General features: G+C 40.9%; 1 protein-coding gene across 2 annotated transcripts; it reads left to right on the forward strand.

The window, feature by feature from the left end:
* The first annotated feature begins 379 nt into the window (after window positions 1-379).
* ece1 (endothelin converting enzyme 1) lies at window positions 380-24,249 on the forward strand. 2 transcript variants are annotated; one of them, XM_083972519.1, is made up of 20 exons: window positions 380-453; window positions 8,007-8,132; window positions 8,510-8,596; window positions 11,681-11,819; window positions 13,925-14,137; window positions 14,271-14,395; window positions 14,508-14,654; window positions 15,736-15,801; window positions 16,102-16,290; window positions 16,454-16,596; window positions 16,724-16,838; window positions 19,222-19,332; window positions 19,431-19,529; window positions 19,653-19,730; window positions 19,844-19,947; window positions 20,274-20,384; window positions 21,500-21,567; window positions 21,705-21,895; window positions 22,492-22,587; window positions 23,174-24,249. In XM_083972519.1, the coding sequence occupies exons 3-20, from the start codon at window positions 8,510-8,512 to the stop codon at window positions 23,348-23,350; spliced, it is 2,259 nt and encodes a 752-aa protein (XP_083828645.1). In that variant the 5' UTR covers window positions 380-453; window positions 8,007-8,132; the 3' UTR covers window positions 23,351-24,249. The 2 variants fall into 2 exon arrangements, with proteins under 2 accessions (XP_083828645.1, XP_083828644.1); XM_083972518.1 differs by lacking the exons at window positions 380-453; window positions 8,007-8,132 and having other exon boundaries at window positions 8,142-8,596.
* The last annotated feature ends 274 nt before the right edge of the window (window positions 24,250-24,523 follow it).

The following is a 24,523-nucleotide window of genomic DNA, read 5'->3' on the forward strand; positions in this document are numbered from 1 at the left end:
GGTTAACTGAAGTGCTTTAATTAAAGTGAGACGGGTTAGTTGTAGCCAATGGGTTTGTATGGGACCACCACATGTGTCAAAATAAGGAAGTAGCTTAGGACATTGTGTCAAGTGGGGTGAACAATATAACTGCTAACGTAATTATTAAACAGTTCAACATGAGATAACAAAAACAAATCCCCTTTTCTTTTCTTTTTTTTTTTTAAATCAGGCTCTTTCACCTCAGACAGGACATCTTCTTCACCTCCACTGTGTGTGTTTTTTCTTTCACCGTGGGCGAAGTGCGACATGATTTCCGGGGAAAGTTTCAGGGAACTATCTTGAGAGTGAAGCGCAGTGTCTTTGGTTGTTGTAGCGGAGCCACACACACTGTCCACCGGTCAAAGAGCAGCACACAGCGGAGCGGAGCGACAGGACAGGACAGGACAGGACAGACAGCCTTCTGACAGCGGGGTAAGGACGCTCATCTCACCACATACACAACTAACCACACTTTCTATCCCGTTAAGGTCAACCACCACACGTTTAATCGGGTTAGACGTATATTTGCGCGTTGACACAACATCACATGTGCTCAGTCGTACGCTGGGATTGATTATTACTGGCTGTGCGGTTGTTGACTTGAGAATAAATGTTGTTCCTTACGAAATGATCCAGTAAACTAACTTTATTTATGTTGCTTTTATAACCTATAGTCTATGTTATTTTAGCTGTATAATAGTTCCATTGCTCACGGGAGGTTCAGTGACTTTATCGTTGCTGCATTGTGTTTATCTCCTCCCAGCTGGGACTGGGGGGTTTGCTGCTTTACACAAAGTTGTTTTTGCTTCTTTATTGCTGCATTTAACTTTTTTTTTCTTTCTTTTTTTACCGCCTTCATTTCACAAACTTCCTGTGTAACCCAATGGGAATTTTGACATAGGCTATGCTTCCCCCATCACAGCTTTACACTTACACACTACTTCTAGTAGCCAACATCAACTTATTTTTCAGTTTCCCGTGCAGCATTTCAGTCACTACTGACTAAAGTCAGCTGTTGCAACCCAAACCACATCTCAGCCAAAATTCCTCTGTCGCTCCTACAGCAGTTGCATAATTGTTTTTGCTTGATTTTAATGGGTTTGGGGAAATAAACTTAATATTTACTCTTACTGTCTAAATGTTAGCTTTGATTGCTGTGAGCTCATTTATCATATGGGGTCTTGGAGGGCAGGGGTTTTGTCATGCAACTACACCAAAGAGGTCATCAGTCATAAATATCCCAAAGCAAACAGAGACTTTGAACATAAATCAACCCAGACCTTCAGTAGCAGATGCAGAATGTCTTCCACTAGTTTGTTTAAGCGCCTCTCTAAAGTAAACTGTCACCCAACGCATGCCCACCCAAAATGTATGGCAACAAGGTGTTGTTTTATTAATCAACTTAATGTACACATGGTGGTAGATTCAAAGCTGCTAAGGTAGAAATAAAAATGAGATGGGCATTAGCAAAACCAGTCTATTCTTATCAAAGTAAGACATTTCATGTCCTTTAACTCTGTATCATTGCCTGTCTCTCTTAATTAAATGCTTTATTATGTGTTGTTCTAACTCGGGAAGCTGTTGCAATGCTGCCAGTTCAAACAAGCAGGCCCAGCGCTAAGTCAAACAGCTGGCTTCAGTCAACTTGTTTACTCTGCGGACATGGAACACACAGATCTCTAATAATGCCTGTGTGATCGATTGGTTTAATAACCGCACACGACTCGATTTTCTGTGCTCGGGGAGCTTGATTTACTCTGCAGTTATTCATTACCTAGGTGTGATCATGAGTGTGCTGCAGGGCGCCATAACAACAGCAGGAACAGGTAATCTCCTGTTATCTGTCTGTGCCTTGGCTGAGAAGCTCATTGTGAGTTTGTCCTCCATGCACCAATAACTCCTCACCTCACACTCTTTACATTTCAGTTTGGAGACACAGAACAACCATTTAGAAACATACTGTTTTACAGAAGTATGTAATGAAACTATAAACTATTGCTGTCCATGCTGCAGAGAGGATGATTGAACATAAAACCGTAGATACATACGCTGATGGTGACACAGGATCTGCCTGGTGACATATGATCACTGCACATCAGAGTACCTGAAACGTACATATGAGACTCGGTGTCTCCTTGCCAACTAAGATCCACACGTATTTCAGAGCTTCAGCGTGCAACACCACGTGTGAGAAAACAAATGCAAGCTCTTTATTTCATTTTATGTTTTTCAAAGAGTACACACACACACACTTGCTCACACACACAACTAAAAATAAACTAGAAGTGTTAACATTCTGGTAAAAGTGCCTCGGCTTAGTTTAACAATCCTGTTCCAGAGCAGGGAAAAGCTGATTGCCTGGGAAAGAAGCTTTTTTTTTCTTGTTACATTATCAGGGTGTTTTCTCCTACGGAAACATCTCTGTGCTGTGGAAAGAAAGAAAATTCCAGTGGCGTCTTGACGTCAGAGGTCAGGAGCTAAAAGACTAAGACAGTTTTGTCTTTATCTGTGTCCTTCAGGCAGAAACACTGAAGTAGACAGGAAAGATAAAAGTGTAAGAACAACACTGGCTCACGGCTGCATCCATCCATGTCGGCATTGAAGCAGCATTTACATGTGTTTGTTTCCATCATTTGTATGTGAGCACACAGTCAATATAAAGACATAGGCAGCATCCCAATTAATTTGCCCATATAAATTACAGCTATTGTTAACAAAAACAAAAACATCTTGTCCATCGAGCACTTTGGCCTCTTTAAGAGCTTTTCCTTTACTAAAAAATGAAAGGTTCAATAGCATAAGAGTGAGTAGGCTCATGTCTTGCTATTTGAACTTTAGTTGATGACTAATCTTGTCACAGATTGTGTCTAGTCGATGCATACTGTGTGCAACCGTGCAACTCTGTTTTGGTTAGTATGTTAGTATTTTGTCAATAAATATCTGTATTATGTTGCAGGATAAGATTTTTCTTATATATTATTGCTTGAAATGATTGAGATTTGAAGCAGCATTTGCATGTGTTTGTTTCCATCATTTGTATGTGAGCACACAGTCAATATAAAGACATAGGCACATACTGCACATGGCACAGGGTCACATAGGCTGAGGTGGCAGCACATGGAGCTGCTGTCACTCTAGTAATGAACCCTCACACAAAATACAGGTGTGTGATTTGTGTGCAGTTGCACAGTGTTGCAGAGTGTGCAGTTTCCCCTCAAGATGAGATGATGCTGAATAGGACAAAACTCTTTGTACTTTGCTTGTTTAATCTTGTAGTGAGAAGCGTTGAAGTGTGGTCATGTTTACACATGGCATTGTGGTATTCTTGGAATGTTTTCCCAGCCTCAGCCTTCCTTCTCCCTTTGGGATTCAAGAAAATGGTTAAGTGATGTGATGCTTTTACACCAGAAGAGGAAGTGTTTTTTCTTACACTCATGATAAGCACACTGTCGGTGGAAGCTGAAGAGCAGAAGTTGTATTTTAGCAGATTGCTGCTTCCTGTCATGGAGGTCAACCAACTTGTCACACAGACTCTGAGGCCCAGATTCTCACTAAGTTTGTGTTTAGTCTTTACTCAGTTCCTCTTCTGTGGTCTGAAGCCACATGGGACCGAGCATCTGCCTGCCTTACCGTGGTGCTTTTAATGAGCTGCTTTTCCTTTTGGATGCAAAATGTATTTACTGCCAACTTGCGTCCAACATGCACATTAATCATCTCCAGTCTTCTTCCAACTTAATTTTCTCATGTTTTTCTCTGTAAATTCTCACCCTGTTTCTCATTTTTTTCTCTTAAGAAATACAGTGTGAAGCAGTGTCCGCTCTCCGCTGCGTATAAGCGCAGCACCCAATCCCAAACACAAACATACTCCAGTTATTCTTGGAGGAATGCCCTCCGCGCTACAAATAATCGTCTGGTTTGAGGGATCAGTGACGAATTACTGACGCATGTTTGTGGTTTACAGCCTGGCTCAAAGGCAGTGGCCTCACATCACTTCCAAGAATTGTGGGATGCTGACCCTTCATACTGTCAGCGTTTCTGTGGGAAGGCATCTTCACACCCTGTGGGACACAATAGGAGCAGAACCGGTGCAGAGCTGACCTTGACCACAGAGTATTAGCATGAGAACGGCATCATTTTGTCTTTGTGAATGGCTCCCAGTTGTCACCTCCTATAGCGTGACTTCCACCAGGTCAGGCCATCAACAGGAACTCCTCACTAGATTGCACTTTTTTTTTTACATATGTTATCTACCAAAACGTCAACTGCACTTCACACCGAGGCGAGTTACGGCAGGCCGAGATCCTCAGATTTTAAGTGTTAATATGTGATTCCAAGTTTTAGGATTAGATGCAGATTAGAATATCATGGTGGAGATCATGACGCATTAGCTCAGGCACAAAGGTCAAGGGCATATTTCCTAAGAAAGGGCTGATATTACTCACGGGAAAGGGAAGGGGGCTGTTGTTCAGTCCAGTGTGGAATGCCATGCAGGAAAATGTTCAAAAACAGTCAATGTGTGATGTGGAAGGCACGTGTGTGTGTTTGTGTGACAACATTGTGGCCTGTTGCCAGTAGATATGGCTAATTATTGCCCTGCATTCTGAACCCAAGCAGACCGCATGATTACAATTAGGGATATTTTTTTGACATGTAACACTTCAGTGGAGTTTGAGTAATTCAGTAAGTTTAGCAGCTGTAATCCTGCTGTGTGTGTGTGTGTGTGTGTGTGTGTGTGTGTGTGTGTGTGTGTGTGTGTGTGTGTGTGTGTGTGTGTGTGTGTGTGTGTGTGTGTGTGTGTGTGTGTGTGTGTGTGTGTGTGTGTGTGTGTGTGTGTGTGTGTGTGTGTGTGTGTGTGTGTGTGTGTGTGTGTGTGTGTAAAGAGAAAATAGATCAAATCAATATTCCCATTAGGAGTTTTGCTGTCAGCTATAGGTCATTTGAAACCATTTATGTAATTGAAAGTGTCCTAAAAGCAGTTGGTGTCCTCTTACTGCACCGGTCTGTTGTCTCTGCATCTTTTATCACTTCACTCCTCCATATTTTGTCCCACCAGTCCTTTTTATAAGCTGATAATGTGACTTGGCTGGGTGGGTGCAGGTTTTTTTTTTATAAATAAAGTTAAAAAACACACTGGCACAAGTGGGACATGTGTATTTTATGATTTGTTTTTGCTGTTTTAAGGTTAAGATGAGGCCAACATCTGATTCCCAGCATCTTGTTTGATAGAGAACAAGGTTTAGAAGGAATCCACGCTCTTGGTTTGTCTGGAATACTCTGGATTTTTTGCGGGGTGGGAACACACTTTTCTCCTCTGTGGCTTTTTTTTTTTTTTTTTTACTTGAAACATGTGGCGAATAAAATAAATAGTGAATCTGCGACTGGCCTGCTTTCTGGCTCTATGTGAGCCTCATGGAGTAAAGGTTTCTACTCTGACGCAGGTTTTGTCTTGTGCTCAGTGAAAGTTTACGTGGGAAGATGGAAGCCAGAGCATGAAGGTGGATGGAGACTGAAATTACACTCAGAGAACAAAGACAATCTGCAGCTGCTCCGTTAGAGTCTGGCAACACATGTGATGTATGTTGAAAATATTTCACTTGGACAGAATATAGTCGGGATTCTTTCCTTCCACCGTTACCTCTCCTTTGTTATGCGCTGCATTGAGCAACCAGTCTGGAGCGCTGAGCCATCTTTCTGTCAGGCTGACGGACAGCTGAGGTTCATCATGTTGGCAGTGCAGTGGAAGAATCAGACTCAAACAGGCTATTGTTGCTCATTTTCACCATTGTTTTTGTAAACATGAATGATGGTTTTCCTCATCAATCAATCTGCTGATTTATCAGTCATTATTCACTGTGTATATGAAATGTTAACAGGCTGTGAAAAAAAGCCCAAGCTTACGCACTGACTTTAGTTCAAAACTCAGATATTTATATTATATATTTAGCTATTGAACAATTATATAAACAGCAAAATCACACATTTGAGAAGCTGAAATCAGCAGCTGTGACAGTTTTGTCTAAATAAGCTGCAACTAAGAATTGGCTCTGTGTGACTTCCCACCACCATCCGCTGATCAGGGTGAAAGCAGCAGCAGCATGATAAAAGCAAAATCACCTGCAGAGAAAAGAAAACATTCAACTCAATCAACTAGCAGTCAAAAACTCCATTGGGCACCTTTAAAGCAGAAGTAAGCGATCCGGTCGTTTTGGCTATCTTCTTGTCAGCCGATGGAGTAGCAGCCCCCGCCCTTGTCATGGATCTATTGGTCCTCGTCCCTACGTCACCACATTCACGCGCATCCCTTGGCTGCACACACAGCCCTTCATGCCGTTCTCTCATTGGATAAAGCTTGTAGGATACAAGGAAGTATACAAGACGTTTTCTCCTGGGCTTACAGCAGAGCAGAGTGACTGACAGACCCGTGTTTCAGACCAAACACTCTATGTAAGTGATTGCCGTCAGAAGATATAAATTGGCGATTAGCTTTTAGCATTTATTAGCTTTCCAGTGCAACCTTTGTCTGTGTGTGTATGTCAGTCAGCCCCTCTTGACGCCCACACAGACATGAGTGACAGTTAAAAGCATTTTTTTTTCTGTGAGACTACGACCAAAGACGGTTATGACGCTCCAAAGCGAAAGCTGGTAGTCTAGTTAGCTGGCTAAATACTGTAGCATCAATCGATGCACAGGACGTTTTTTTGTTTTTTTGTTTTTTAACGGTCGCCATTGGGCGGGGCTAGAGAGATGTCAATCAAAACGAGGGAGCTGTCAATCATAGCGTTATCTGCCACGCCCACACTGTCCTGACCAGTGGCCTCAATAGTGCCTCAATAGCAAAATGAGCTGTTTTTAAACCAGGTTTTCTAATAGTTATGAATAGTTATTGTCACTCAGACTTTTGTGGATGCTTAATGAGGCACTTGACTTTGATATAATAGCCTATAAGCATTTTTACTATTTAAAGTCAGGTTTCCAAAGGCTTTAAGACTTATATTAACACAAATATTCCACTTACTTCTGCTTTAACTGTGGTCAAATAAACACTGATTTGTTTTATTCTGAAACAATAATTAATTTGCCCATATAAATTACAGCTATTGTTAACAAAAAACAAACAAACATTGTTGTCCATCGGGCACTTTGGCCTCTTTAAGAGCTTTTCCTTTATTACAAAATGAAAGGTTCAACAGCATAAGAGTGAGCAGGCTCATGTCTTGCTATTTGAACTTTAGTTGATGACTAATCTTGTCACAGATTGTGTCTAGTCGATGCATACTTTGTGCAACCGTGCAACTCTGTTTTGGTTAGTGTGTTAGTATTTTGTCAATAAATCTCTGTATTATGTTGCAGGATAAGATTTTTCTTATATATTATTGCTTGAAATGATTGAGATTAACATTGAACATGAAAAGTTGTGGTTAACAGGAGTGTTTTTTACATACTAAAAATGAAGAATACGTTATGCACATATCAGCTCTGCACTCTGCTCTGACTTAATCTTGTGGGGTTGATGATTTTACAATAACTAATCTGAGTTTACTATTTGTTAACACTTTTTTTTTGCTTTTTGTCATCTAAAAAAAACCCAAAATAAAAACAACAACAACCCTGTCAGTTATTAGTATCTTTTTACATCTTAATGAGGAGCAAATTCTTTCAAATGCTCTGTCTGAATGTGTTGTGGCCTTGTGGGTGAGGGGTTAAACAGGACTGAGTGTCATGCCTATCAGGTAACTGTTACCGTGGGCAGCCACTACAAGCATGGAGTGGGAGGAGCTGATTTCTTTTCCTGGCTCCTCCTTCAGCTGGACCGTGTCCTATAGAAAAGACCCTGGGTGTAAACTACACTCCCCCAAGTCTAACACAAACCACATTGGGGAATGCACACACACACACACACACACACACACATGCTCACAATCACTTCCACACACTCTCAGTCATACAAGTCGCTCTAGTCAGTGCTCCTTCCTGTTTTTCACTAGTTCCGTCTTCTCTGGTGCCGTGCTCGTGCTGACTGGGCTGAGGAGGAAGTCAAGAACACGTTTGCCAAGGAAGAGCCACAACTCTGGTGAAGAGGAAGAGAAGGACCCGCAAGGAGTTATTCCAAGGTCTTTGAGGAGGAGGTTGTTGTTGGTGTGGGTTGTTCTGTGACGTTTCACCCCCAGGGCTATCTGCCAGACACCATGGGGGCTTTTAGAGGTGTTGTTGGTGTTGAAAGGGGGCAGAGACATGCTTTTGAAAGAGGACTGACACACTCTTTTGTAAGCACACTCAGTGTATGAGTCGAGGAGCTCCAACCAGACAAACCAGATTTTTCCTGATGGATTTTAGAGGGAGATTCTACCCTGAAGCTCCAGAGACTGCTGAGGAGTAGATGTCACACGCTGAACTCTGTCTGGCTCACACAGCAGTGGGAGAGGAGAGGAGAGGGGCTTGAAGGAGCATGGAGGCACTGAGAGAGTCTTTTCTGCTTTTGACTTTTCAGATGTCATCGTATAAAAGAGCCACGCTGGACGAGGAGGACCTGGTGGACTCCACCGGTGAAGAAATCTACCCATCTTCCCCCTTGCAGGTAAACACGCTAAAAATAAACACTATCAGCAACAGATCGTTATACAACACACTGATGAATAGACGGGCATTTTAAAGGGTCACGCCTTATGAAAAACAAAACTTCTGTTTGGATGAAATCTCAAAAACTTGAAAGAAAACAGACATTACAGGCAAAAACAGTGTTTTTTTCATGCACTGATCAATTTTGAGATTTTGGGCTATTTTTCTTCTGTATTCGTTCAGAAATGTCAAAATAAATAATCCACATTAAGGTGGTTATTTTACTTCATTTTGTCTCTTTCGTCAGTAGATTTCTCCTAAATTCACCAAAAGTTAACAGCTACTGTGACTGTGCTGTGCTTGTTGTCTGACCCATGTCATGTCAGGTATCATTGTAAAGCTCTCTCTCCTGAACAATGATGTAGGCTCTCCATCATCCATATCCGCAACCAACTGTAAAAGTATGATTTACATTAACAATCTATGGAATTTTACAGTACAAGTCTTTAAAGGCCGTTTTCTCAAAATGAGACTCTGAACCTGAAATCTCCACTTCAGCAGCACTTGGAGACACCAAACCTTCCAGTTTTATTCCTGTCTGTATTCTGAAGGTTTTTACAGAGGGATTTGTTGATATATCATTCACAGCCTGATTTATACAACATTTTATTCCTAAAAACATGACAAAATTAGATTTTTTTTAGGGCTTGTGACAGTATTTTCTCATTTACAGAGTGATAAAAAGAGATATCCAAAATCCCCTCTGTAAAAACTGTCAACAAAATAAAACAAGAATTTTGAAAGTGCCTTTATCCATTTTTCAGATTTCGGTTCTGGAAATGTATGCAAATTATCACATATTTCATCATATATTTCCTCATTTACATATTTAAACATAAAATTTGACAAAATTTGTAATACAAAAAATATTTATCTTAATCTAAGTGATAAACTTGGGAAGTTTCATGGTGATACCTGTTATTTAAAATGTTTACCCTATTCACCTGTAGTGTCTCCCCTTTAAAAAGGGTTACATTTCATATCAGCGTCCACCAATTCTGTGATATTGTAGTTGATGTTTTGAAATGTCACAACTAAGGCATGTGGTTATAAATCCAGCTCAACTCATGGGGAGCAATTCAAATAAAGGTGAAAAGCATTTTTACAATGTCACTTCAAGATGCCTCAGTTCAATCTAATAAGCGTCTCTGTTGAAACAAACAGAGCCTGATGTAATGAGATGGTCTCTGGGCTCCTGCTGTTATAAGCCTTAATGACACATTACAGAGGTCAAACTGCTTACAGACACCTCGGCTTGCACTGTGAGGTTTAACCTGGGATGAGTCGCTTAATCATTGTATTGGTTTTACTGCAATAAAATCATTCCAGGTGAGATAAAAGATGGACTTATGGGATGTTGATTGTGTTATGTGAGTCTGTATATGGCATGGAAATCCCATCGTTAAAATGTGCACTGTTAGCGTGAAGAGTCACAAGTCCAGCTGTCATTTCAGCAAATTGGAATCTAATTTTGTCAACAGTGATAAAATGCACTAAAGCGAACATTCACTTTTTTTCATCTTACTGTGAGATGTAAATATTCTTAGCAAGTTTGTCAAGTTTTATTTTTTTTCAAAAAATCCCACTGAACCCAAAGACAGACCTGATGTGATACACATGATTAAAATTCTTTATACATTGTGTGTGAGGATATAGTCTGGAATATTTGTAAAAGGAGTCTTTTTTTTCATAGTTTCCTAGTATAAAAATGTTGATATTGTATTCCTATACTGTCTGCATGTAGACTTGCAAGTGGCTAGTGTGTTTTCTGTTCCTGTACTGGTATGATTTAAAAAATGGCATGATAAATAAGGGTTGTGTTAGTCTTTTATAGACGGTCGGGGACCTTACTTCAACTTGAGAGCCTCAGAACAAAGACCTGAGATTTCATTCTTCAGATGTTTTGTTTGACCTGGAATACACCTGAGGAGTTCAGACAGAGTTTAACATGATTCTGCCTTAATCTTTTCTTTTCTTTTCTTTTTTTTCTTTGTGCTTTTCAAGGTAATAAGCTGTGGTTTCCAACTGACTGTGATAAACTGCAGTTGGAAAGTTCACTGGTTTGGCTGTGGGATTCTCTCAATTACACTCAGAAACCCTGTTAAGGTCCAAACCAACCAAACATGCTGAGCTGCTGGGATTAAGAAGCCACTGTGGCTTTGGCATTGGCTTTGGTCACATTTAGTCTTGACTGCTGAACTCTCATATAAGCTAATAGCAGTAAATCGGATCCTTACATATACACTTCGGGGGTAATTGACTACCATGGGATATATGTGAGGTCCAAGAACTGGCATTTATTTGCAGCGGGGATAGTCAAAAGTCTGGCCAGAGTAATAATGTGGCCTGAGAAAGATTTGTGAGTGGCCTCTGGAATCATTCCTGTAGGTAATAAATTCTCTTGGCAGCCTCAACTGAAGCATCATTCAGTAGCGAAACTGGAAGAGCAAGGCGTGCTGTTGTAAGATCCAGTGCACCAGTCAATGATTCAAAACCAAATTTTAAATCACCAACCACACAGGCTGGGTCTTCCTCTAAATTGTAAATTCTTGTATGTTGATTGTCTGCGAGGTTTTGTGCTATTTAACCTGGGACTTCTGTTTGCTGTGCTTGGTCTGGACTTCCTCAGCCTTTACAGGTGAACCGTAAAAACAATCAGATATGGTTGAAACAGGATTGTTTTGCCAACCTGGGTCGAAAGAGAAACATGTCTGTAGGTGTGCATGTTAAATCAGACACACGGAAACAAAAGAAGAATGCTTCACCAAGGCTTGAAGGGGCGTGACAGAAAACACTATTGTGCTTTGAAACCAAACCTGTCATCACATCTCTGAGGAGCTGTTTGACTATTCACAGTATTTTCCAGTTCAGCATGGTGACATTGTTACATGCCTGTATTTATGTATCATAAAGCTGATTTTATAAGATAAAGTCATTCCGTGTCTATTAACAACACAAACCTTGTGAGAATAGTTTTATTCAGCTTGGATTGGACTGAATAAAGCACTCAACGTTGTTCTGTTCTTCCTGTTTGTTCATGCAGGTGACTCTACTGCGCGCCCGTAGTCACACATGCTGCCCACACAGGACACAAAGAGAGAAGAGGGTGCTGTTTTTAGTGTGTGTGGTGTCAGTGGGCCTGTTCATATCTCTCATCACAACTGGGGTCTTCTACAAACAGAGTGAGTGCAAAGATCTATTTAAACTCTCTACCACTGCAACATGTACTGAGAAACACATGTGCTTGCTCGGAAGTAGGACAACCAGATGACTACAGAAAAAAAAATCTCTTTCATATGTCCTATTTATTCTTATACAAAAGTTTTTTGAAAAACAAAACAAACCTAGTCTGGCTAATCTAAAATAAAAAGGAAAACACACGCGCACACACACAAAATGGAGAGAGGCTTAAGGAGGTAATTCAGCAATTGGGACACATGCTTTTCTGATTTCAGTCAGATGAGAAAATTGGTACCAGTTTTATGTATTTGTGGGAAACAAAAAGCTAGCCTTGCACCATAACCAAACCAGCCTTTTTATGTGAGAGACTACCTTTTGGACAGAAAACTGTTGCTTGTAGACTTTGTTGTTTGGACGGAATAAATAAAGCAGATACAGTGTGCTAATAAGTGAGCTCTTGGGGTGGATTTAGTTACCTTTGGACAGAGCCAGGCTGTTTTGCCCTAGTTTCCAGTCTTTTGTGTTGGAACAAGCTGGTGGCTTCAGCTTCATACAGATATTAGAGCGGTCCTGATCTTTTCATCCAACTCTGAGCAAGTGGGTGAGAAAGGGAATAAGAATATATTCCAACAATGTCAAGATGGCCTTGTAATATAATTTTTTGCCTATAATGGTAACCAATCATCCCATCATCAACCCAAAACAGGCACGCAGGTCTCTTCACATGAAGACTGAAATTAAAATGTCAAAACAGCAAATGTTTTTTTTTTTACCAAATGTTGAGAATCAGTACTGTTCCCATCATTAAAGCTGGTTTTACATGTTTTAGAAATGATTGAATGTCCTCTAGGCATCTGAAAATAGACAAGTGTGTGGGGAAGTGTAAATAACATACTAATATATTATAATAGAAAATATATCACCAGGCTATCACAAGCTGATTTTGTCAAAACATGTGTGGTTTTACCTGAAAGGCAGAAGACAGGTTGAAAAAGGACATCTGGGTCCTGAGAGGCTTTGAAGTACAGAGCAGAGCTGTACCATCTAATGCAGCATGTGCAATTTCTTTTTTAAACCTAAACCACACCTTCGGCTAAGCTGCCTAAAAACAACTTAAATCTCTCCCTTGAGCTTGTTCATTATGGAAAAGGGGGCTTGTGGATTTAGCATCACATCCAGGCGACGTTTCATCTGTGTTGGTTTCCTCAAATTTACCATGGGAAACTTAATGCCATTTCCTCCTATTCAGAGCCGCATGGCAGACCACACTTTGAAATAATAAAAGGAACAAGGATGAATTCTCCTCAGGGTGCTAACCTAATCATTGCTCGTAACTTTGTCTCCGTCTTTGTCTCACATCCTTATTTAGGCAGGTAGAGAAACTCTGTATAGCAGGTCAACTATTGAAGTTGAGCTGTACCCTGGAATTGCACTATGCTTACACTTCTCTAAACATTCAAGGATTTCTAAAGCCCTTCCTGTTAAACAGCTTTAGTATTAAGAGGTAACACAGAGCAGCCAAAAACCCCTGAGCTGCCCCTCTAGGTGTTTCCTCCTACTATGATTCTAGAGAGACTGAACACAATGTTTGTTCTTGGGAAAAAAAAGTATCTTTGGAAATCACATTGAAGCACTAACACAAGCCAAGGAGCAGTGGCATTTAAACCCTTTCAAACAAGGTTGATTGACTCTAACTCTACCCCTGAATAATTCAGTTGAAGTCATCCAAGCTCCTTCTCCCGCATTTGTTAATCTGTTGTCTACTGATTAATCAGCCAACAGTATGTGACGTTGCCTCTCATAAACACCAGATCAACTGTCACACTTCAGCTAATTATTTACAAAGGATTTTGACATGCAGGAATATTCCCCCCAGGCTGCATATCTTGGCTATGACCTCTTATAAGGTAATAGTTTCCAGATGGTCTGGAAATCTGCGTGCATATTTGGTTGTCCTACTGTGAAGTATTTTCAGATTCAACACTCAAAAAAACATCTTTTACTTTTATCTAGAAAGTGTTTACTGCACCAGAGGCCTGATAGAGTGGATGTGATGTATATGTAAAATTAAAGGTGATCTCTTTTTAAAAATCTTTCCCCGGTACAGCTCACCCTGGGTTGTGCTTAACGGAGCCGTGCATTACTGTGGCCAGTGCAGTAATAGGAGCCCTGGACCGGTCCGTTGACCCCTGCCATGATTTTTACAACTTTGCATGTGGCGGCTGGGTGAAGAACAACCCCCTCCCCGAGGGCAAGTCACGCTCGGGACCTTTCAGCAACCTCTGGGAGCACAACATGCTTGTAATGAAGCGTTTACTAGGTAAGGGTGATGTCCTCAGCTGCCTTCACCGCAGAAGAAAGGTGGAATGTGTCAGTTTGTGACAAATCTTTCCTACACCGGGGCGATACTGCTTGTTTTTTATTCAGTGTATCTTATGTCTGTATTCTGGTAGAAAACAAGACGATGAAAGGTCTGAGTAAAGCTGAGGAAAAGGCCCAGCGATATTATCAAGCCTGCATGAATGAGACCAAGATTGAGGAATTAGGAGCTAAGCCCTTACAGGAGCTAATCACCCAGGTATTCTTATTTCCCAAAGCAATCAAACATCACACACATTCATCATTTCAGCACCCCCCCCTCCTATTCATCATCAGTCTCTGAGCTTCTGCTTCAACCTTGTCTGTCTCAGATAGGGGGGTGGGCCCTGACCGGACCCTGGGACAAGGACAACTTCCAGGAAGTTTTGAGAACAGTGTCAGCCAACTACCGCACCTCGCCTTTCTTCACCGTGTTCGTCAGCACAGACTCCAAAAACTCCAACAGTAACATCATCCAGGTGAGAGGATCCATTAGGCTTTAAAGGGATAGTTCAACATTTTGGCAAATTGGCCCATTGCCATAATCCCTATAGTCATAGCAGTAGGTTTGTTACCTTTAATTGTCGGTGTAAGCTGTTTTTAGAACGGCGGAGGCGCGGAGCGGCAGGCTGCTCAGGACTATGCTATGGAGGCTAAGGGAATTTCTTGGTTTCCCTCATCAAACTCATCAAATACACAACCCAACAACTCAAAAACGCTGTCGTGGACAAGTTGTGAGCTGCACATTCACCACACTATGAGATAATAACACAACGTTACCAGACAGAGTTGTTTTAGAGGTAAATTTATGCAAAACCGCTGATGCGTGTTGCGTTCAGGGACAGTTTTTCAGCGAGCAGTCTCTGTATTTACCTTGAAAACGGCTCTGTTTCGTAACGTTCCATTATTATCTCATAGTGTGGTGATTGTGCAGGTCACAACTTGTCCACAAAAGCGTTTTGGAGTTTGGGGATTTTGTATTTGATGAGTTTGATGAGGGAAACCAAGAAATTCCTTTAGCCTCCATAGCTCCTCCTGAGCTCCGCTCCGCTGTTCTAAAAATAGCTTGCACCGACAAATAAAGTTAACGAACCTACTGCTATGACTATAGCGATTATGGCAATGGGCCAATTTGCCAAAATGTTGAACTATCCCTTTAATAAGCTTGATTGATTTGAACAATTCCATGTTCCATGTACTTATCTATTCTCAAATCTCACTCATTGCAACGCACTTACAGCCACATTTTCATATCTTACATTAAGCTCCCTCCGATGCAAGCAGCAGCTGCTATAGGATAGATGTTATCTTCACTGAGATCCTGGACATGATCTGCTCATTATCATAGTGGTTTTTAGATTCACACTGGCACTTTAGCATGAGAGTTGATTCCATTGTAGGGTGTCTTGAGACCGTAACAAATGGTAAAGATAGTATCTTTTGGAGAGCTGCTGCTTTTAGCCTGCATGCTTGCAACACAGGAATGAAAACACAAGGTCGTTTGTCAGTACGGAAAAGGAGCCAGAGCTGAAAGTCACAGGATATTTCTCTTGACTCCAGGTGGATCAGTCCAGCCTGGGACTGCCTTCACGAGATTACTACCTCAACAAAACAGCAAACGAAAAGGTACAGTGAACAAATAGTTTTCAGCGTTCTGCCCTAATGACATGGACACAGTTGGATGCAGCTGAGAACAAAAAAAGAGGAAAGAGGGAAAAAAAACAATTAAGTTAGAGTTTGAGAAGATCCAAAGGTCCATTACTCATTTGCAAAGTCAATAAATATTAAAAGAGAAGTATTTCAGCTTCAGGGGAAAGACTCAGCCTTGTTGGTCATATTTGCATAGTTTAGGATTACTTTCCTAATTGAATTGTATTACACACACAAACACCACCCCCACCTCACTGGTCTGTTTGGACTTTGCAGTATCTGACGGCATACCTCCACTTCCTAACGGAGTTGGGGGTTCTTCTGGGTGGCTCAGAGGAGACGTCTCGGGCCATCATGGAAGAGATCGTAGACTTTGAAACCACTCTGGCCAACATCACGGTTCCCCAAGAGGAGAGGAGGGATGAAGAGCTCATCTACAATAAGATGGAGGCCAAGGACCTGAAAGTGAGACTCTCCTGCATTCATACTGTCAGCTTTGATAAAAGAACAGGAGTGAAAGATAGTGCTCAACAAAGTCATTCCCTACAAATCCTGACTTTCATATCATAGCTATAACAAAGGAGGTGGAAAGTTGCGCTGTCTCAACATTTTGTTTTTGTGTGTGCAGAATCTGGCTTCTGCAGTGGACTGGATGCCGTACCTCACTGAAGTGTTTGCTCCCGTGCCGATCAACGAGACGGAGCCGGTGGTAGTTTATGCCAAAGAATACCTCCAGAAAGTTTCTGACCTCATAACTAACACAAATAAAAGGTCAGACACTATGTAAAACTCAATCAGAACAGAGGAGCCGGACATAAACTGTATAAGCATCCATCGTCTTACTGAAAGGAACAATTGTATGCAAAAAAAAAATCAATTCATTGTTTTTTTTTTGTAGCCTCCTCAACAATTACATGATAATGAAGGTGGTGAGGAAGATGGTTTCCATTTTGGACCAGAAGTTCCAGGATTCTGAGCAACGCTTCCTCGAGGTCATGTACGGAACCAAAAAGGTAAGTGTTTTAAAAACACTCGTATCCAGCGTGGCACACATAGATTTAAACACAGAGGGAGGATTAATCAGATACAAATAAAGTAAAACAGAATCCTGTACATGTTTGAACTGCAGATAGATTTTCATCCAGAGGTATTTTTAGCATGTGTATCGTGTACAGTGATCTCAGCTGCTGCTTTGTCATCGTTTTAATGCTTTTTGACCTGAAACAACAGTTAAATCATAAAAAAGAATAATAGAAAAAGTCCTATTGGGTCCAATATATGTAGGCTTTGTAGAGGTCCATTATATGCTGGCAGAGGAAATGGCTCAAAGCCAAACAGCTGGGTTAGACAGCTTTTCACTTGAACTCTTGTTCTTGTGTTTGATACTCAACAGAGGATCCATCCGTAGTGGACGCAGATAAAGGAAAACTGGCACAGAAAGAGAAACAGCATTTTCCCCTCAAAGTGACAGGACTTGTAAATTACCAACCAGTTATTTCTGTCAGTTCTCTCTTGCAACCTGACTATTAAACTTTGTGCAAACAAAAACCTCTTTTCCTTAACTGGAATAAATGTCTGCTGGAGACACCTGCAGTACAATAAAGTAAAAATAACTGCCTTTGTGGAGATTTAAAAATCACATTTCAAAAATGTATTTGCAGCACGTCTCTCTCTAGGAACAGTGACTTGGTTACTCTAGATAATGCAACAACCTCACTGTGGACAGCTCATGGGAACTTGCCCCAGCAGACAAGGGTATTGGCCAAGGTTTTTTTTTTCTTCTATTGCCGTGGATGCAGGAATCTGTGAGACAAATGTCATTGGCACAGTGACTTTTGTAAATTTGGTGAACTGATCCTTTAATCAGGCACGCAGCTGAGGATGTCCAGATTTTAATCCCTGTCGGTCTCAGAGTTGACTCTGCAGTAAGTTGTACTTCCTTCTCACTGGACAACTGTCTGACTGAGGCTCCAGTGACCACAGCTCTTATCTGTTTCCTCTGCCTTGTTTTCCACTTGGGTCAGGCTGTAATAACAATTCAAAACTGTCTGTGTGTCTCTTTGTGTATCTGCTTAATGTGAGAGTGCAGCTGTGTCTCTTTTTCCATCTGTGCCTACTGTATGCGCCTGAGTAGATTTTACAACTTTGCTTGCTCAGAATACATCTCACTTCCTCACTGTGGCCTTCATTTTTATCTCTGTATACATGCAGCTTCTCATCCTTGTCCTTCCTTTCACCTGATAATAACTTTTGTCATATAGAGACATTTCTCTGAACCCACGGTCAGTGAATTAGCTTGTTGCGTGTGATGTTTTAAGTCAGATGGAGGGTTGTGTTGTGCCACAAACCTTTTAAATTAGCATTTATTTTTTTTAACCAATGAAATCGCTCCTCATCCGTCATTCACCTCCACTTCCCCAGCTGCTGCTGTTGTGGTTGGTGGTTGGATTGCATAACTTCAGTTTTCAGTGTAAATTTGCCTGGAGTTGGCATGTTCATGTCCTGTTGTTGACATTTTGTCTGCAAAAAAACAAAAACACACCACACTACTCAGTCCTTTCGAAGGAACACTGTGTGTCTCCCAGGCCGCAGAGGGATAACAGCTCAGCTTTGCTGCACAAGCAGGGGGGGCACGGAGGTCATGGATTTCTCAAGATCACCCGCCATTTTCTCCCATCTTCTGTCTAGTGTTGATTTTCTTTCTTGGATGAAACTGTAGCACAATGGCCCTTTTGGATTTACCAGTTAATGTATTAATTCAAGTTTTTATTTCATATAGTGGCAATTATAGCTGATATTTTTATGTATTAGTGTATATCAAATGAAAAATCTCTGCTGACATTTGAATTGCATTGTCTTTATTTTTTTATTTCAACATTCACTGATAAGGCAAAATTGTTCAGACAAGATACTGGTTTTAATGTTGTGAGTCCTGTTTAGTAAATACATTTTATGTCTATCCTTATCTTGTGGTCTCAGACTTTTGGACACCGCTGTATCTTTTGTACATGTACCACGGCATTTAAACCAGCAACCAGTTTAAACTAAGAGCGGAGACATCCGACTTGATGTAGAGAGAAAATCACAGCCGATTTCCCAGCATGTGATTGTCTCAGCAGGACCATTCTCATTATCACTTTCACTTCCCTATTATTTCACAATCACTATTGTTTTTTCCACCTATCCTGGAGTCCCATGGCTGAATACACGTTCATCTGGGTTAGTCATGTTCATTCTGGGAAATATAGGAAGTGACTAATTGAAACCGACAACGTGGGCTGACACACTTGGGAATAAAAGCCACATTCCCATTACATTAATGACTGAACCCTGTAAGAGAATATGAGGATGTATTGTATACAGAACATGACCTTATGTGTTTATTTGATGTTGCAGAGCTGCACTCCACGATGGAAGCTGTGTGTCAGTGACACTGACAGCGCTCTGGGCTTTGCTCTTGGAGCCATGTTTGTCAAAGCCACCTTTTCTGAGGACAGCAAGTCTACTGTACGTTTTTCAAAGTCCTTTCTCAGACATTAAGCTGCTCCTCCTGCTGTGTCAGATGATGATGTCTCTGACTTGCCTCTGTCTCTATTGTGCTTCAGGCTGAAAATATGGTTGGAGAAATCAAATGGGCGTTTGAGGACGGCCTGAAGGACGTGAGATGGATGGACGCAGAGACAAAGAAAGCAGCAAAGGAAAAGGTGGGAGGTCTGAAATGAGTGGACCACTTGAACTGTCTCTGTGCTGAAGAAACGCTGCACTGCCACCTGGTGTGAAAATGTGTCGTTTACAGTTTTTTATTTTTTTCATGTCAACTTGCACAGGCAGATGCAATATACAACATGGTTGGATATCCAGAATTCATCATGAACGCCACAAAGCTGGACAAAGTCTTCAATGATGTGGGTGAATGTGGAACTGTGCCATATACCCAAAACAACACTGTCACATTTCTTTATGGCAAAATCTCCCATTTTGCTTCATTAAAACCCTGGATTATTCTCCTCTCTTGTAGTTTGAGGTCGTGTCAGAGCTCTACTTCCAAAATGTCATGCAGTACTACAACTTTTCAGGCAGAGTGACTGCGGACCAGCTGAGGAAAACTCCCAACAGAAACCAGTGAGTTGCTCCCTTTAACCCTCTTCCCCAGCCCCCCTCTTGCCAGAGAGAAGGTTGCACGCTCTGATGGGAACACATTCCCATTATACTGACTCAGCAGAGTACTGCTTCCATCCACAAATGTTCCTAGGCAACCAACTTCTCTCCGCTGAACTGATCCTTGTCTCTAATTAGGCTATATGGGGGGAGGAGGGGCAGATCTGGGTCCACACACGCCATCCAAACTGATCTGTAGTCAGCCTGGCACAGTCGACCAGGCAGAATCAATATTCCGAATTCGTTGTGACCTTGATGTCCGCTTGGATCTCTGTTCCTTGTTTTTACAGATGGAGCATGACCCCACCAACAGTGAATGCATATTACAACCCAACCAAGAATGAGATGGTTCTGCCTGCAGGAATCCTTCAGGCTCCGTTCTATAGTCGATCCTGGCCCAAGTACGTCTGTTACTTTCCCCCTCAAGTTCACCAAATCACATTTGAAAGATTTTATCTGAATAGAACAGACAACAACTTCAATGTTCACCAAATAATTATGACACCAGAAAAAAGTTCACAATTCTGCCCCTATAAACATAAAGAGGTTTTGCTTCTCTTATCTTTCCCGCTATTCATGCTGGCTATTGAGAAATCCACTGATTATACAGACTTCCAATGTTAAAGATAAAAGAAACAATCATTCAGTGCAGCAAAGTCTAATGGTTTTTTTTTAGTAGAGAATGTCTGCATTTTGTCTCTGTTGCTCTGCTACAGCTCAGCTCTGTGATGTACAGTAGATATAGCCTGGCCATGGGACTGAACAGCCATTGTGTCTCTATATCCAAAAATTTCCTAATAATGACAAAACTCCAAAAAGTCATTGCACCACGGTCTGGAAATGACTTTGTCTTATGACCAGATTAGACCAGATCCACTAATACACCACATCTGCCTAAAGGTGCTGGTTGGCAGACTCTGTTAACTTCAGACAGAACCAGGCTAGCTGCTTCTCTTTCTACATTCTATGCTAAGCTTCATATTGAATGAACAGACATCACTCTACTAAGCATGTTTCCCAAAATTCAAATGTACTCACAAATATCAAAAAGTTATTATCCAGGTTGAATTGGTGCTCAACTTTCTAATGGTTTAAAATGATCTGCTTGTCCACTCTTGTGAAATTGATTATCTTAGCCCTGAAAGAAGCTAAGAATTTAACTCAAAGATTCACAGTTCACAAAATGAACACATTTCGGTGGTTATATGTCAACTGCCAAGGTCACTGTGACTTCATAAAGTTTTTTTTTTTTTGCAAATCCAGACACTAATTACGACACAATTTAACATCTAACAAGATAAGTTAATGAAGTGATTATATTTTATATGCAAATGGTCAAAGGTCAAGTTCACTGAGACATTGTTATGTTCTGCAAAAAGACTTCTGGCCATTATTCATTGCTGTAACTCAGGAAGGGGAGATTGAGATCGTATTTCCTGAAAACTGGATGGTTGGTGGAGGCAAACAAACAACCGCAGTGTGGTAATTCCAGTTTTTTTTTTTTTATGTTCTCCAGAGCTCTTAACTTCGGTGGAATAGGCGTGGTTATGGGACATGAGCTGACGCATGCTTTTGATGACCAAGGTGGTTAAATGGCTTTCTCTTTTTTTAATATGTACATTTCAGAGAATGACAATTATCATGGCCCTTGTAAAACACAAATGTTTTAAGGCACAACTTGGCAGTGAAGACAGTTTTGTTTCACCCTTTAATTCAACCAGGGAGAGAATATGACAAGGATGGAAACCTGCGTCCCTGGTGGAAGAACTCTTCTGTGGAGGCCTTCAAGAAGCAGACCCAGTGTATGGTTGAGCAGTACGGAAATTACAGCATCAACAAGGAGCCCTTGAATGGAAGACACACTCTGGGAGAAAACATTGCTGACAACGGTGGACTGAAAGCTGCCTACAAGGTCTGATATCAGATAGAAAGCAGCCCTCATCCTGAATATTTTCTGTCTGCGAGGAGGAGGAGGAGGAACTGAACATGAGGGAAATAGCTTTCTGTCACTGATGTAAACAAACAGCTTACTGCTGGTGCAAAGGGTCGTTTATATTATTATGTAAAGTTCAGAGTGTTACTCTCCATGTTTCCAGAGCAACACTGGCAGATTGCATGTTTGCAAGGTTGTTCAACTATAACACAGATTAATCCCAAGCATTAGTCGTCATTTCTCCAGGTTGTTTTGGGTCACGTTAATTTGTCTGTATTGGAAAAGCAGTTTGTTTGGTTTACAGTGAAGCCTGGAAATGCAACAGGTGGTTATAAGTGGCCTTGTCAGCCTCTGGTTACTTCTTCACATGCACATTCTTTCCATGTAATGAAAGGTCATAGGCGACGAGGCAGAGTAGAAAATCACATGGTATATGTTAAGACTTGGGAAAATCGTAGAGGGCCTTTAGGTTGATCTTTTGTTTTCTTTGGTCTGTAATACTGCATACCTTTTCATGTGCAAAGCGAAACAGTGATTGCATGTGTGTAACGTGATCATTCATCTGTTCTTGGAAGGCTTACGTGAACTGGATCGAAAAGAACGGCGAGGAGGCCACACTGCCTGCCCTGGGAATGACCAACCACCAGCTGTTTTTTGTAGGATTTGCCCAGGTTCGTATCATCCCTTCCAGACATGCTTGTGAATATGAAAATATTCTGTTTGGTACAATAACTTCTTTCCATTTTCTTCCACAAAATTGAAAATAGATCTCCTCCTCCTCCCTCACTGAAAAAATCAGACTCTATGAAAATATAATTCTTATTCATTTCAAATTTCTCATTTATACAAAATGTTGCTCATATGTACAACTGAAAACATCCCTCTAGTGTCAGACTCTGCAAATGCATCATTCTGCACAGTGAAGCTCAAACATCCCAGTCAAAGAACAAGAAGAACTAGAATTTGTCACCATTGCTGGATGAAGTCTTGAGTAATGGCATGGCAAATAAGAAAAAAGGATGAGCTGTGGAGATACTGCATTCACAATGCCAAAATCATATTTTGTAATCACCTAACCTGCGATCTATAAAATTTGATCAGTTTGTCCTTCAGTCCTTCCTGGATTACCTTAAAAACAACAGAAGCTTTAATGCCAAATTCTTAACTCTCCTAATTCTCTTCACAGAAATCAGCAAATTATTTTGAAGGACCATGTGGAAAAGTCACTCTCTGTTATTGTGTCTGTTTCTCCTGCAGGTCTGGTGCTCTGTCAGGACACCTGAGAGCTCACATGAGGGCGTAATCACAGATCCTCACAGCCCATCACGATATAGAGTCATCGGCACCGTCTCCAATTCACAGGAATTCTCAAAGCACTTTGGCTGCAAAGCTGATGCACCTATGAACCCTAAACACAAGTGTGAGCTTTGGTGAGCTTGTGTCAGTTTGGTGCTGTTCATCAGCAAGGAGTGAAATGGACATTGAGGGAAAATAGCCAGAGATACTGGCAAAGTCTGTCTGGACTGGGAAAACCACTGAAACTCCCAGCATCTTACCACTTAATTCTTACCAGGCTCCTCATCAGGATAAACTGTGCCTGTTCTGTTTGGAGGATTGTATTATTTAGTGCTTCTCCACAAGGGCTGTTGGCTTAGCAAACAGCTGTCCCCAAACTCTGAGGTTAGATGTAGCTATCGATGTGCTTTTAGAACACTGGAAACCCAATAGATGGTTATAAAAATGGGGGGAACCAAACACCCTTTTTGTCACATAATGTGACAAAGAAGCAAAGTGACTTTTTTTCTTCTTCTTGTAACTCTTCACTGTGCTTGGATCTGCTCCAGTTTATGTTTACTGTATTATTTATGATCACAAATTTTTATATGACAGTAAACCCAGACACAGGATTTTTAACCTCATGGAAGATGGAACTCCGGGTAACATGAGGACAGTTTTAAAGCAGTTTATTAAGAATGGGCTTAAATATATTTTAATACTACAACAATAGAAATAGAGATATCTCAGTCACATTTGTTGTCCAGTCTGCTCAAAGTTATATTTTATGGAGATTCTTATGTGATATTTGTGTATAAAAACAAAGCAATCGTTGGTTATGTCCCATTGTTGGCTTTTCACCTCTGTAATTGAAGACGAATACAAATCAGATAGGCTACAGTATGAAAACATTCAGAAATTCACAGCATTAAATGGAAGCATCAGCTGTTTGTGTTTTTTTCACTCAGAACTTGGTCACTAGGCTAAGCCATGATGTGCCATACCTGTTTTTATGAATAAGAGTTCATCACATTATTTTGATAATAAAACCAGTCTTAAAACACCTTTGTCTAATCTCTGCACTTTGTTCAGTTGTTTGAAATCTCATTTTCTGACATACACATGTTTGTCATACAGAATCACTAGTGTCTCAGATTATTATAATCAAGGATGTTTGGGTTGAATACCTGTGGTGTCAAATGATGAAGTCGGCATTACTCTACAGCTGTATAAATTGGTCATTGCCGGCCCATTCCATACTTTTAAATGAAAATGGCAAATTGCTTTTTTGTAATTTTGTAAAAAAAAAAAAAAAAAAAAAGATTACAAAAA

Source organism: Trachurus trachurus, assembly GCF_905171665.1.
Source record: "Trachurus trachurus genome assembly, chromosome: 5".
Taxonomy (NCBI): Eukaryota; Metazoa; Chordata; class Actinopteri; order Carangiformes; family Carangidae; genus Trachurus; species Trachurus trachurus.

Bases quoted from the DNA above. Each gene is read 5' to 3' on its own strand.
- ece1 (XM_083972518.1), top strand. From the start codon at position 8,468: ATGGAGGCACTGAGAGAGTCTTTTCTGCTTTTGACTTTTCAGATGTCA. The intron at 14,396-14,507 runs GTATTCTTATTT...TGTCTGTCTCAG, and splicing joins TACAGGAGCTAATCACCCAG to ATAGGGGGGTGGGCCCTGAC. The intron at 21,568-21,704 runs GTGGTTAAATGG...TAATTCAACCAG, and splicing joins GCATGCTTTTGATGACCAAG to GGAGAGAATATGACAAGGAT.